Below are 13568 nucleotides of genomic sequence, written 5' to 3'. Positions count from 1 at the left end.
TAGACTAAATGCAATTGATGGATTTTCACACTTATGTAGTTACAAGATAGATGCAGTTGTAGATGTGGTAGACTAGCCAATACTTTTGGTACTGCAGTCAGTTAGCTAAACTCAAACGGTAATGGTAGACCTGTCATGATAACAAATTTTGACATCTATAGACAAAATGTACAATACTGATTTTAAAAAATCATGAGCTACAATAAGTAAATAGAAGACTAAAACACTTTTACTGCTTAAATCTTATTGTTTATTGCCAAAAAATTACCAAAATTTCTCCAGCAATGCAAAAAAAAAATGTACACATGATAAATATTGACCCCAAAATGTTTTTTCCAGCTTTCATATATTAAACAATAAGTTTATGTAGCAATTATCATGGCAAGCTATCTAATGCTTTTATAACTACTTGATCACAGCACATAGCCTATTTAGTTTTGGTCGATCTGCTGCTTAAAACACAGACACAAAGCTTTATTTTAACACTTTAATAAGAAGAGAAAACTGCACAAAATGTCACTACACGGTTCCCTTATGGGTTTATGGTTAAAAAAAAGAGCAGTGGGTGAGTTAATAGTGAATTTAAATTGCACAATTAATAATAAATAATAATAATAATAATAATACATCAGTTTTATATGGAGCTTTTCTGGACACTCAAAGATGCTTTACAGAGCATTATCATTCACTCCATACCAGGTGGTAGTAAGCTACTATTGTAGATACACTGCCCTGGGACAGACTAATTGAAGTGAGGCTGCCAATCTCCGCCATTGATCCCTCTCACCACTACCATCACTCACGCACACACCGCTTTCATACTAGGCTATGTGGTTGAAGTGCCTTGCCTAAGGACATAACGCTAGTTTTTGTGACTGGCGCCCCACTGTGGCACCTGATTTTCCCAGTGGTCTCCCAGCCAAGTACTAACCAGGCCGGGCTTTGCTTAGCTTCTGAGATCTGAAGTGATCAGGCTTTGACAAGCTGGTATGGCCACAAATTGAGGAAAGTAATCAAAATTGAGGAACGCAATCAGAATAGTCCCAGATATGTATCTGCTCAAAAATATGGATAGGACTCATCGGGTCATTGGTTGTTCTATATTCTAAACAATCTGTATGAGAAGCAGCTATGGAAAAACACATCAGTCGATCTCTATTTATTACATGTTTTAAATTGCTCACTTATGATGTTGACAGCTCCTGTAAATACATCATATTAAAACAGAAATAGTTGATTGCTGTTAAGAACTGATGATATGCTATTTATGGTCAACATCTCTGCAGGGAAAATGGACTACAGTAAATCGTAAGTGGGTCAGAGAAATGTACAGTATAATGATGTGTTAATTGGTTGTGTTGCATTTTACTGGTGTTCTATTGATAGGGTTCAGAATGATGATGACTATTGGCATAGTAATTCACAAAACCAAAATATTATATAATTTGAATGTTCCTCAAAGTATCACTTATAACAAACTGAAACCCATAGATACAGAAATATAAGGTTAGTCCAGCTGTGGCAATTAGTTTAATTTATTAAAGGTTTTAAAGCTATATTAGAATGTAAGAATGTTGTTGCTTCGTTAAAAATATACCTGGAGTTAAGTTTATTGCACTTGCAGGTTTGAGTAATGCTGCACTATTAGTCTACATCTCCAAAGCTCAAAATACTCATGAAATGGTAGTTTTCAAGTTAATGACTACCTTTTTACCTTTTGTTTATTAGAGATAGGAAATTCCAGGACTGAAATTATCCAGATGATTCTAGTGAAGGTGCATGGGATTTAAGATGGCACGTCCTGTATTACCACATGAGAGTGTTTTCAGTTAAAGAAAATAACTCTCATGCAGGGTTTGTGTGTTAAACATATGTGAACAAAACTCCACGTGTTTGTGATGGGAAACATAACACAGATTAGAACATAGCGTAATATGGGACCTAAAGAAGGGTATTTTGTTGCTCTCAGTTTAAATTAGCAAGTGTGTGGTTTATGATTGCATTTGTTATTATGAAATGTTGTAACTCTGTGTGAAGCTCTGGTTGTCCAGCCCTCTCTGCTGCTCTGTTGGTTTTGGACTTGAGCTGGTGAGATTGGGGCAGTGTGTGTGTGTGCATGTGTGTGTGTGCATGTGTGTGTGTGCGTGTGTGACTGTGTGTGGAGTGTAGTGAAGAGGCTGAAACACTCCCCCACTGACCGACAGTCTGTCCCAGAACTGAATAGAACAGAACAGGCTGCACGCTCTCAAAACCACGAAAAACAGGCTGTTTTCTGTTTGAAATGATACTTCAGCCTTGTTCAAGGTGTAACATTTCTGGTGGAGGGTCTGCCACCTGCTTATGTCTCCATGGAGATGTTATTTTGCCTGCTGTGTTCACAGTATGGCATTCACAGTATGATCCATGTTCATAGAGACAAGCAGGTGACACCTCTAGGCCAAGTTTCAGGTCAGATTTCTGGAGAGACAAGCCTGCTCACAATACATGTGATTATACATTTTTAGCAATACAAACAATGAACAAATGTGAGATATATTAGTTAAAATGCCATACTGCGGAGGCAGTATGGCATTCCCACTGAGACAAATAGGTAGTGAGCTTTGACTTGGCAATACATAGAAATACACTACAGTTTCACCCTGTGTATTGCGATACGCCTAGTCCCAAAAGTCTAGCCTGTTTTTCCCCAATTTGTGGTTTCCTTCAATGCAGTTTATGGGTGTGTTTTTGTTGCCCATTGAAATCGCGCTGAAATTGGCATTGACCTGCTTGACTTTTTTATGCGATTTAGGATTGGATGTTTTTCAACACAATAGTCATCTAACCCAAAACCGTTTTTCTTTTGCACTGTACCTTTCAATTATGGTATAGTGTGGAGACTTGTGAAAATTGCTGCAAAGTGGACAGATAAGCTCTACTGTATTGTACTCTATTCTAGTCTAACCATTTTTGCATATTTCTCTTGTAGTTACCTGAACGACCTGGAGAGGATAGCCAAAGCAGACTATATCCCCACACAGCAGGACGTCTTGAGAACCAGGGTCAAAACCACCGGAATCGTGGAGACTCACTTCACCTTCAAAGAGCTGCACTTCAAGTAAGACTCCTATTCCCCACTGCCTAGACTACATCCCCCATAATGCAACACTGTGCAAGAAATGTAGCCTGCCACACAGTAACTGTCTGCTTTATATGGACAGATTGCATGAATGAATTGCTTGTACAAATAGGGTTGAGAGAGTATGAAATTAAATCAAGGTTGTATGTAGTGTGGGATAAATTACGAGGTTGTAGCTGCTCTGTAAAAACCAAAGCTGTTAAGCCACAACATTAAGTGTCAAACAGGCCATGCAAGCTTTTTCAGTTGTTTAACTGAATCAAAGAGTGAAATGGCATGGACAATAAAGTTTGAATAAATTAGGCATGGACAATAAAGTTTGAATAAATTAGTAAGAATGATGTTTGGATGTGATAATTATATTGTAAAAATCTGTTTGTGTACAGCAGTGTAGCAGTATAGTGTAGTAAAAATAGACTATGCAACAAATGTGTTCTTTGCAATTATGTCTGAGTGGGTTAATGGTGTAATTATGAAATGCTCTTTATAAACTTATTATTGTGAGTAATTAGGATGCTTGGAATGCATAAGGTAAGAGTGTAATAACTTTGGACCACTACAAACCGTTTTTCAGTATAAATCAGGTACAACACCTTTAATGTTGAATTTCTTCACATTGAATGAAGTGTTTTGAAGAACATGTTCTGACAATGTTAACCTTGCTACTCTCCACTGCCTACATGGAACAATAGGTCCTGCATTAAAAGTGCCCGGGCCTCTTCTGAGCTCCAGCTGAGACAGTAATGGATATACACACACACACATATTGGCCTCTTAATAATGCCTGCATGAAAGATTCAAGTGCTCAAATATTTCATAACCTACCTAGATACAAAGAAAAAAATCCTGTTTCCAAAGAACACCTCGTCTGAATAGTTCATGTGTTACATTATATTTTGTCCTTATCCCCTTTCTTTCAGTCAGTTTCCTGATGTACACAGATCATCATTTATGTATTGATTTTTTTTTTACATTTATCCTTTTTATATTCCTGATACATCCCTTCCTGTTTATCCAAGCTTGGGTCCTGCACAAAGAGTACATTGGCCTTGACCCTCTGTGGCCTGTTCCTGATATTTACCTTTTGGCACACCTTTATGAATAAAACATGGACAGTTAATCAATATGATGAAAGATGTGATTCTCATGTTTAGACCAGGAGACGACCCACTGCAGAACAGATTTATTTACATTTATTTATGTATATATTTAGTGCTTTTGAATTTAAAATGTACCTCAGTCTAAATCTTATGTAAAGTGTAAGGCTACATAAAAAAACTGAAGACGATTAAAACATGTCATTATTTCCTAGTAACAGCACTTTTACTTGAACACATTCCACCTCTACTGTTTTTTGTTTTGTTTTTTTTTTAACCAAATCTGAGCAGTCGCCTCCTGTCCTCTCCTCCATTGTGAAAGCTCCCTCATGAAACCTTAATGCACATCCAGGGACGCCATGACACTCTAGCTCTCCTCCTCAATTTGTCATTTGTCCTAAAAATGACCTCTTCTCCATCCATTTTCTGTCCATTTTCTGTCCATTTTCTGTCTGGTTCTTTGCCACTGTTCTGACCCAAATGCATTGTGCTGTTTGCCTGCAGGATGTTTGATGTCGGAGGCCAGCGCTCCGAAAGGAAGAAGTGGATCCACTGTTTTGAGGGCGTTACAGCCATTATCTTCTGTGTGGCTCTGAGCGCTTACGACCTGGTGCTGGCAGAAGACGAGGAGATGGTATGTATGAACAGTATTTAAAAGTCATTACACTTGTTTTAATGAATGTTCAGTGCTTCGGTACCATTAAAATGTCTTCTATATTCTTCCACCCTCGACATTTCGACAATTTATAGCCTATATCCATTGAAATATGTAAGCCTTTTTTTTATTCTCATATGAGATTACAATCATAACTAAATAAACAAGGGGTGGGACAAGACACAGTTCCCGTAAGACAAGACAAGACAAGACATGAGATCGAGACCAGATTTTGATATTATTCGTTATTTAAAGCCCCATTGTGCATGTTTTGAGCCAAAAAATAAAGCATGTTTTTCTCCAACTTGGATGTTTTTATTGGACTGAAAAACATGAGTCTTTACTTTTTCGAAGTTTTCCTTGCAAATGCTTTTCCTTTTCCTTTTGAGTATGGCATGAAACTAATCTGTTTTAACTTTCTATTTCAATGGAATGAAGTAGGCGCTACCTCCAGAAAGTTACACGGTGTTGCTTTAATATTTTTGGAACTACAATTTCTCAAGAGATGTACCCATCTGCACTTAACACATGTGTGCACAATCTTGTTGCAGTTGTATCTTGTGGGACCTTGTGACATCACATTTCTGAAATACATAATATTTGTTGTTTTAACATATATGCTCATACACAAGTTAAATGTCAATCAAATTTATCTATGTCCCTACTGTCATTTTAGTTTGCTGTCATGGCTGATTAAAAGTAAAAGCTGGCTTCACTTTCCATACTGCTGCTGCACACTTACATTTGCCCATCCCTCATTATTATGTCCTAATGATGGGAATCTGTTAGAGCTAAAACTTAATCAATGGACTTTAACGACCCATTTACAGTGCAGCGTAATTATGTTATAAAATCATCTTGGCCCATTTTTCAACTGACTACAACCATTTGACCCTCATCTCCATAACACTTCTTGAATGTAAAGCAGGTGCTCAAGAGAGCTGACCAAGACCACCCCTCAGTCAAATCTGAAGCAACACTGTCCCCTGGTGGATTCCTTTATACATTAGTCAAGCAGAACATGACAAGCTGAGCTCATACTTTTTTTTTTTCCTCAGTATGGTATTAGTGGGTGGAATGTTTTAAGTTGCAAGGACTTTGTCTTCATAACTAGAAATGAAATTTGAATAAGGCTGCATTTATTAAAATTGTAATGTCATTTCCGTCAATCCACCAATAATCAGATAGTTTTGAACCAGTTGAATGTACAGGTGAAGTAATTGTATGTAACCAAATTGGTGTATTCAAGTATTCAAGATTAAACTGCTCTGAGACTAAACATTTTTAAAATGATCATTGTATATTACCATACCTATTGACCTATTCCACCTTTCTAGGAAGTTATCTTCTATCTAATAATATACAATTAATTTAAATATGATATTATTGAATTATTATAATTACTGTAAAAAGGTTTAAACCTGCCATTCAAATCTATATTTCCTGTCTGTATCTGCTTTAGAATCGGATGCATGAGAGTATGAAGCTGTTCGACTCAATCTGTAACAACAAGTGGTTCACAGAGACGTCCATCATCCTCTTCCTCAACAAGAAGGACCTGTTTGAAGATAAGATCACCCGCAGCCCACTCTCCATCTGCTTCCCCGAGTACACAGGTAAAATACTGTACTAGCTCCAAGAGTGTTCCCAAGTTGATACACTTGAACCATAATTAATCTACGTGTACTGAATTTATACAAAATGTACAATATGGGCAGAACAACAGTGCAGAATCTTCAGTGCATCAATTTTTGATTTACCCTTTTTAATTTATCATATCTTATATATACTGTTATTATTAACTGGCACTAAAACAAGTTCTTAATTTTTTGTGAATTCTGTTTGCTGACAATGGCAATAAGACTTAATGATTCTGGCTGTGAACATCAAAGTTAATAGCAGAGTATCAGAATCAAAATCACTTTTAGTATAAAGGCAGTAGTGTTTTTTTTCAGAGATGGGAAAAGTTTATAACATACATGACGTATGTTACTTTATGACAAAGATCTGGTACTACTAAGATTTATTTACCTTTTCTCTATATTATTTTTTCCAATTAAACAATGCATAATCAGATAATGAGAAGCCAGATAATAAAACTTCTAATTAATACCTTCCATCCATCCATTTTTCTTCTGCTTATCTGGGGATGGGTCACGGGGGCAGCAGTCTAAGCAGGGACTCCCAGACTTCCTTCACCCCAGACATGTCCTCCAGCTCCTCCGGGGGGACCCCGAGGCGTTCCCAGGCCAGCTGAGAGACATAGTCCCTCCAGTGTGTCCTGGGTCTTCCCCGGGGCCTCCTCCTGGTGGGACATGCCCAAGCCAACTCAACTGGCTCCTCTACTCTGAGGTCCTTCCGTGTGACTGGGCTCCTCACCCCATCTCTAAGGGAGCACCCAGCCATCCTATGAAGGAAACTCATTTCGAGCACTTGTATCCGCGATCTTGTCCTTTCAGTCATTACCCAGAGCTTAGAGGTGAGAGTAGGAACGAAGATTGACCAGTAAATCGAGAGCTTCGCCTTTCGACTCAGCTCCCTCTTCACAACAACGGTCTGATACAGCGACCCCATCACTGCAGACGCTGCACTGATCCGCCTGTCAATCTCACGCTCCGTCCTTCCCTCACTCGTGAACAAGACCCCGAGATACTTGAAGTCCTCCACTTGAGGCAGGGACTCCCCACCCACCCGGAGAGGACAAGCCACCTTTTTCTGGTCAAGAACCATGGCCTCAGACTTGAAAGTGCTGATTCTCATCCCAGCCACTTCACACTCGGCTGCAAACAGCCCCAGTGCACATTACATGTCCTGGTATGATGAAGCCAACAGGACTATATCATTTGCGAACAGCAGAGATGAGATCCTGTGGTCCCCAAACCGGACCCCATCTGGCCCCTGATTGTGCCTAGAAATTCTGTCCATAAACACAATGAACAGAACCGGTGACAAAGGGCAGCCCTGGCAGCGTCCAACATGCACCGAGAACAGGTCTGACTTACTGCCGGCAATGCGAACACAGCTCCTGCTCCGGTCATACAGGGACCGGACAGCCCTTAGCAAAGGGCCCCGGACCCCATACTCCCAGGGCACCCCCCACAGGACACCACGAGGGACAAAGTTGAATGCCTTCTCCAGATCCACAAAGCACATGTGGACTGGTTGGGCAAACTCCCATGAACCCTCGTGCACCCGATGGAGAGTGTAGAGCTGGTCCAGTGTTCCACAGCCAGGATGAAAACCACATTGCTCCTCCTGAATCCGAGGTTCGACTATCGGCCGGATTCTTCTCTCCAGTACCCTGGCATAGACCTTACCGGGAAGGCTGAGGAGTGTGATTCCACTGTAGTTGGAACACACCCTCCGGTCCCCCTTCTTATACAGAGGGACCACCACCCCGGTTTGCCAGTCCAGAGGTACTGTCCCCGACCGCCACGCGATGTTGAAGAGGCGTGTCAACCATGACAGCCCCACAACATGCAGAGACTTAAGGTACTTAGGACGGATCTCATCCATCCCCGGAGCCTTTCCACCAAGGAGCTTGCCAACCACCTCAGTAACTTCAGCCAGGGTGATGGATGAGTCCGCCTCCGAGTCCTCAGCCTTTGGTTCCTCCTCAGAAGAGGAGATCCTCAAAGTATTCCTTCCACCGCCAGACAACGTCCCCAGTTGAGGTCAACAGCTCTGAGGCTGTCCGATAGTCCTCCTCCATGGCCTCCCCGAACTCCTCCCAGCTCCGCGTTTTCGCCTCTGTGACTGCATAGGCAGCAGCGTGCTTGTAGCTGTCAGCTGCCTCAGGAGTCCCACGAGCCAACAAGGCCCGTTAGGACTCCTCCTTCAGCCTGACGGCATCCCTTACTTCTGGTGTCCACCACCGGTTTTGGGGATTGCCGCCGCGACAGGCACCACAGACCTTACGCCCACAGCTATGAGCGGCCACATCGACAATAGAGGCCGAGAATGAAGTCCACTCGAACTCCATATCTCCAGCCTCCCCCGGAATCTGGGAGAAGTCCTCCCGCAGATGTGCGTTGAAAGCCCCTCTGACAGAGGGCTCCACCAGATGTTCCCAAGAGACCCTCACTACACGCTTGGGTCTGCCAGGTCTTTCTGGCTTCAACCTCCACCAGCAGACCCAACTCACAACCAGGTGGTGATCATTTGACAGCTCAGCCCCTCTCTTCACCTGAGTGTCCAAGACATGTGGCCGTAGGTCAGATGACATGACTACAAAGTCGATCATTGACCTCCGGCCTAGGGCATCCTGGTGCCACGTGCACTTATGGACACCCTTGTGCTCGAACATGGTGTCCGTTATGGACAAACTGTGACTAGCACAGAAGTCCAATAACAAAACACCGCTCGGGTTCAGATCAGGGAGGCCGTTCCTCCCAATCACCCTCTACAAGTGTCACTGTCGTTGCCCACGTGGGCGTTGAAGTCCCCCAGTAGAACAACGGAATCCCTGGTAGGTGCACTGTCTAGTACCCCTCCCAGGGATTCCAAAAAGGCCGGGTACTCTGCACTGCTGTTCGGCCCGTAGGCCGACACCACAGTGAGAGACCTGTCCCCGACCCAAAGGCGCAGGGACGCGACCCTCTCGTTCACCGGGGTGAACACACAGCGGCTGAGCTGTGGGGCAATGAGCAAGCCCACACCAGCCCGCCGCCGCTCCCCGCGGCCAACGCCAGAGAAATGGAGAGTCCAGCCCCTCTCAAGGAGCTGGGTTCCCGAGCCCAAACTGTGCGTGGAGGTGAGGTCGATATCTAGTCGGTAACGCTCAGACTCCTTGCCCCCCAGCGAGGTGACATTCCATGTCCCCAGAGCCTAGTCTCCATGTCCGGAGATCCGGTCAGCGAGGTCCCCACTGTCCACTGCTGCCCAGATCTCTCTGCACCGGCCCCATATGGATCCTCCCGCGAGTGGTGGGCCCACGTGAGGATGGCCCCATGTCGCTCCTTCGGGCTGAGCCCAGCCGGGCCCCGTGGGGGAAGGCCCGGCCATCAGGCGCTCGCTAGCGAGCACCCACCCCAGGCCCGGCCCCAGGGTGGGGCCCCGGTAACTCCGATCCAGGCGACGTCGCTGGCCTCTGAGTGTACATCATTATATAGGGCTTCTGAACCGCTCTTCATCTGACCCGTCCCCCAGAACCTGTTTGCCTTGGGTGACCCTACCAGGGGCATGAAGCCCCTGACAACATAGCTCCCGGGATCATTCGAGCACTCAAACCCCTCCACCACGATAAGGTGACGGTTCAGGGAGGGGCTAATTAATATCTTTCCTTTCTCATATATTCAAACAGGAGCTAACAAGTTTGACGAAGCAGCCAGTTACATCCAGACCAAGTTTGAGGACCTGAACAAGAAAAAGGACACAAAGGAGATCTACACTCACTTCACCTGCGCTACAGACACCAAGAACGTGCAGTTTGTGTTTGACGCTGTCACCGACGTCATCATCAAGAACAACCTTAAAGACTGTGGCCTCTTCTAAAGGTACTGCACGGCCCACCTACAAAAGATGCTTCAGTTATTGACCTGTATCTTAGAATGTTCAGTGATTCTACTTATCAGAATCAGTTATTCTAGTTATGTTTAAAGAAATACTATTTGGGCAGAATATAGTTTTCAAATTGTAAATATCCTTGAACATGTAAGGCTTACTCCTATCTTCTGCCAAGACACTTGACTGAGCTTGCCTGTAAATGGTGTTATAAGTGTGAAAGTGTGATTGGTGGTGGTCAGAGGCTGTTGGCACAAAATGACATTTTCACGGCACATATTCTAAAATTACTTTTCTCCATGCAGATGTTATTGCTTTTCTTGCAATGTTCCACAGAATGGCATTAAACTCTCTAATGGAGACAAATGCATGTTTACTAGGCATTTTTAGTGGCAAAAACCCATCTAATCAAATAAATTGTACATTTATACCTTACCAAAAACATTCCAGGCAAAGCAATATCACTTTCACGGAGATAAGCGTCACGACAGAAGTTACGTAGTGCATCTTTTAATTTTTGTATTAACTTTGTATTTTTGAATAATCCAAGTCACTGTACTTATATTTTTTTTATGTTTTTCTCTCTCAGGACAATACCTGGCACACACAGACTGCATGAGAGACTGCAAGAGAAATGAGACGATTACTGCTTTTCATAATGAAAACCATAACAGACTTGACTCCAAGAGGGGGGACCATTCATCACATGTTTCACAATATTCACACACACTTTTGTCTTAATATTTTATGTTTAGATGTGTAACTATATTCGGTCAGGGCTTTGCCATACATTCATGTTGAGTGCCTGTAAATAATGGTTTCACAAAGAGGACTCTGACTGGACAAAAGCCAATTGAAGACAGCACTCAATGGAAAAAATAAAAAAATCTACTGTATTGCAACTAGCTGAAGGCACATTAGGCAGTCAAGATAATCCCCCCAAAATGCTGGATCAATATAAATTCTGTAACTTTATTATTTAAAAAGCAAAATCAAAGATGAAAGTATTAAAATGCCTTTGGTGCAAGCTTAAAATCATGAGGAATATATAGGCTGTATGTTGTTTTTAATGTTTTTTATTAAGATACATTTTATTTTATTTCCCTTTTTTGTCAATAAGAGTAGATATTAGATTTTTATATCACATAACTTAAGTTGACATTTTACCTGAAACTGCACAGAGCCGATTTTTCCGAAGTTTGAAAAGAAAAAAAAGCATGGAGAATGATAAAGGGATGCGCTATGAAAATGTCTTTTGTACAATGTTTACACTGAACCAATAATCGGAGTTGTACAATAGCGCATTGTTCTGCATGAGCTCCCTAGACCAGAATAAAACTCCTCTCTTCTCTCACAAAAGATGAACAAAAACATTCCTACTTTAGAAAAAAAAACTTGTTATGTGTCACTTTTAATATATCTGCAAGATTTTTATTAAGTGGATCTGTCTATAACATTTAGTTCTGTATCCGGTATGTTTCTTTCATTTTACCAGTGTTTTAACATGTTTGTGCCTTGATATCTGCGTTTACACTCGTTCTTTAGACATGCTATGTTCATATAGTGTGAATTAGGGCTATTTCTACTCCACTTGGGTTCACATCATTCACACGAGTTTGAAAAGCACCGCAGCAGCAGCACAGTGACAACAAATGGATGGTTATAGTGCAATGGTGGTCGAAATGAAATTCACTTTGTTCATTGTAAATAAACACATGATTGCATAATGTGTAGTGTCTGTTACTTTTGTTTTAATTTTTTTCCACTTTGAAGGGGAGCCATAAATAAACTGACAACAATGTTGTTTATTCCTTATTAAAAGCTTGTTGTGAAGTAGGCAAAGTAGTTAATACTATCTGGCCATACTGTGCTGTACTTGTGTGTCGCTTTGAAAGAAAAAAGGTAAGTCGGTTTGCACGTGTAATATTCTGGTGGAGGGTTGCCCCATGCTTGTCTCCACAACATTGCTGTTTAGACAATCTTTAATGTTCCACAGTATGACAGATCTGTATCTCCATGGAGACAAACACTTAGAAAAAGTTACAGGTCAGATCTGTGGACCGGCGATGGCACTGTCAGTAGGATTGCATCATGTTCTAGTTTTTGTAATATCTGTAATAAAATAGTTGTAAATGAGAGATGGATCACTTTAATGCTACATTGTGCAACATGTCAGGCATGCCAGTCTCCATGGAGATGAGCAAACGTGTACTTTCCACCAGAAAAGATACATGGTGAGCTTATTGTCCTTTAGCATGTAGGTTCAAACTCATGACATGTTTAGACATCGTTAGATTAGCAAGTTAACCCATTTAATTCTAATGGTCTAAATGTTTTTCTTGAGTTGCCTTGTTTGAATTACAGAACAGAGTGATCAACATCTAAAGAGGTTAGAAATGCAAATGGAACAGAGCCGTCAAATGCAGCGCGGGCCTTTTGTTTTTATGCAAAAGTGCATTAGGGACAGAACAGAAGCGGACTGCTCGGTCTCTGCGGCTCCATTGACTTTCATGAGGCCGTGAGGAGGCGCTAACAGGCTCTCAGGACAGGACCGCCGCGCTCCACCAGGTGGCGTCAGGTAGGCGCCCCAAGGACACTGTCAACCAGACCAACATTTCTAGAAAGATGTTTGGTAAGTTTTTATTTTATAGCTTGCTTTCAACTTGATTTGAACTATATATTTTTTCTCTTTTAGTCAAAACATTTATTTAATTTGGCCCATATAATGTGGTCTTGATGCAGTTATTTTGGTGATATGTCACTTTGGGTTTGTCTGTCTGAACTTGGGTTATGATTTTTTACTAGGCAAATTTTGTTTTGTTTTGTTTTCCTGCGTTGGTCAAACAGAATTGCCGATTGAAATACATATATAATAATTAGAATTCTAATATAATTCTGATGATAATAATATATAGGTAACCAAACTCCAACTTGAAGCCTTGGATACATAAACTTTTTTATTACAAAGCTGTGGCTGATTTTAGTCTTTTATCGCTTTTTAATGGATTAGATACATTTCTACAAATTAAATATATGTAAATTAAATAAGGGTTTAATTAACAGGCGACAGATGTTTGGCTCCAGGAGGAACCGCTGGACGCGCACGAGGACGGCTCTCATTTCACGCGCACTCCCATTGGCTGGATGTTTTTGCGCATGACGCTGATTGGCTGAGGCTTGGAGCTCAGCATCGTTA

General features: G+C 41.7%; 1 protein-coding gene across 2 annotated transcripts in view; it reads left to right on the top strand.

The window, feature by feature from the left end:
* Nucleotides 1-12099, top strand: part of LOC110168673 (guanine nucleotide-binding protein G(i) subunit alpha-2) — a 51191-nt gene extending 39092 nt beyond the window's left edge. For both annotated transcript variants that reach the window (XM_020934150.2, XM_055160078.1), the window contains exons 5-9: nucleotides 2969-3097; nucleotides 4720-4849; nucleotides 6333-6486; nucleotides 10173-10365; nucleotides 10962-12099. In XM_020934150.2, the coding sequence (XP_020789809.1) occupies nucleotides 2969-3097; nucleotides 4720-4849; nucleotides 6333-6486; nucleotides 10173-10363 (604 nt within the window). In that variant the 3' untranslated portion in view covers nucleotides 10364-10365; nucleotides 10962-12099. The remainder of the gene's footprint in view (nucleotides 1-2968; nucleotides 3098-4719; nucleotides 4850-6332; nucleotides 6487-10172; nucleotides 10366-10961) is intronic.
* The last annotated feature ends 1469 nt before the right edge of the window (nucleotides 12100-13568 follow it).

Source organism: Boleophthalmus pectinirostris, unplaced genomic scaffold, assembly GCF_026225935.1.
Source record: "Boleophthalmus pectinirostris isolate CB_2022bp ecotype Guang Dong unplaced genomic scaffold, ASM2622593v1 HiC_scaffold_3, whole genome shotgun sequence".
Classification (NCBI taxonomy): Eukaryota; Metazoa; Chordata; class Actinopteri; order Gobiiformes; family Gobiidae; genus Boleophthalmus; species Boleophthalmus pectinirostris.
The sequence above is the reverse complement of the archived record's forward strand: the minus strand, read 5'-3'. Positions and strand labels throughout refer to the sequence as shown.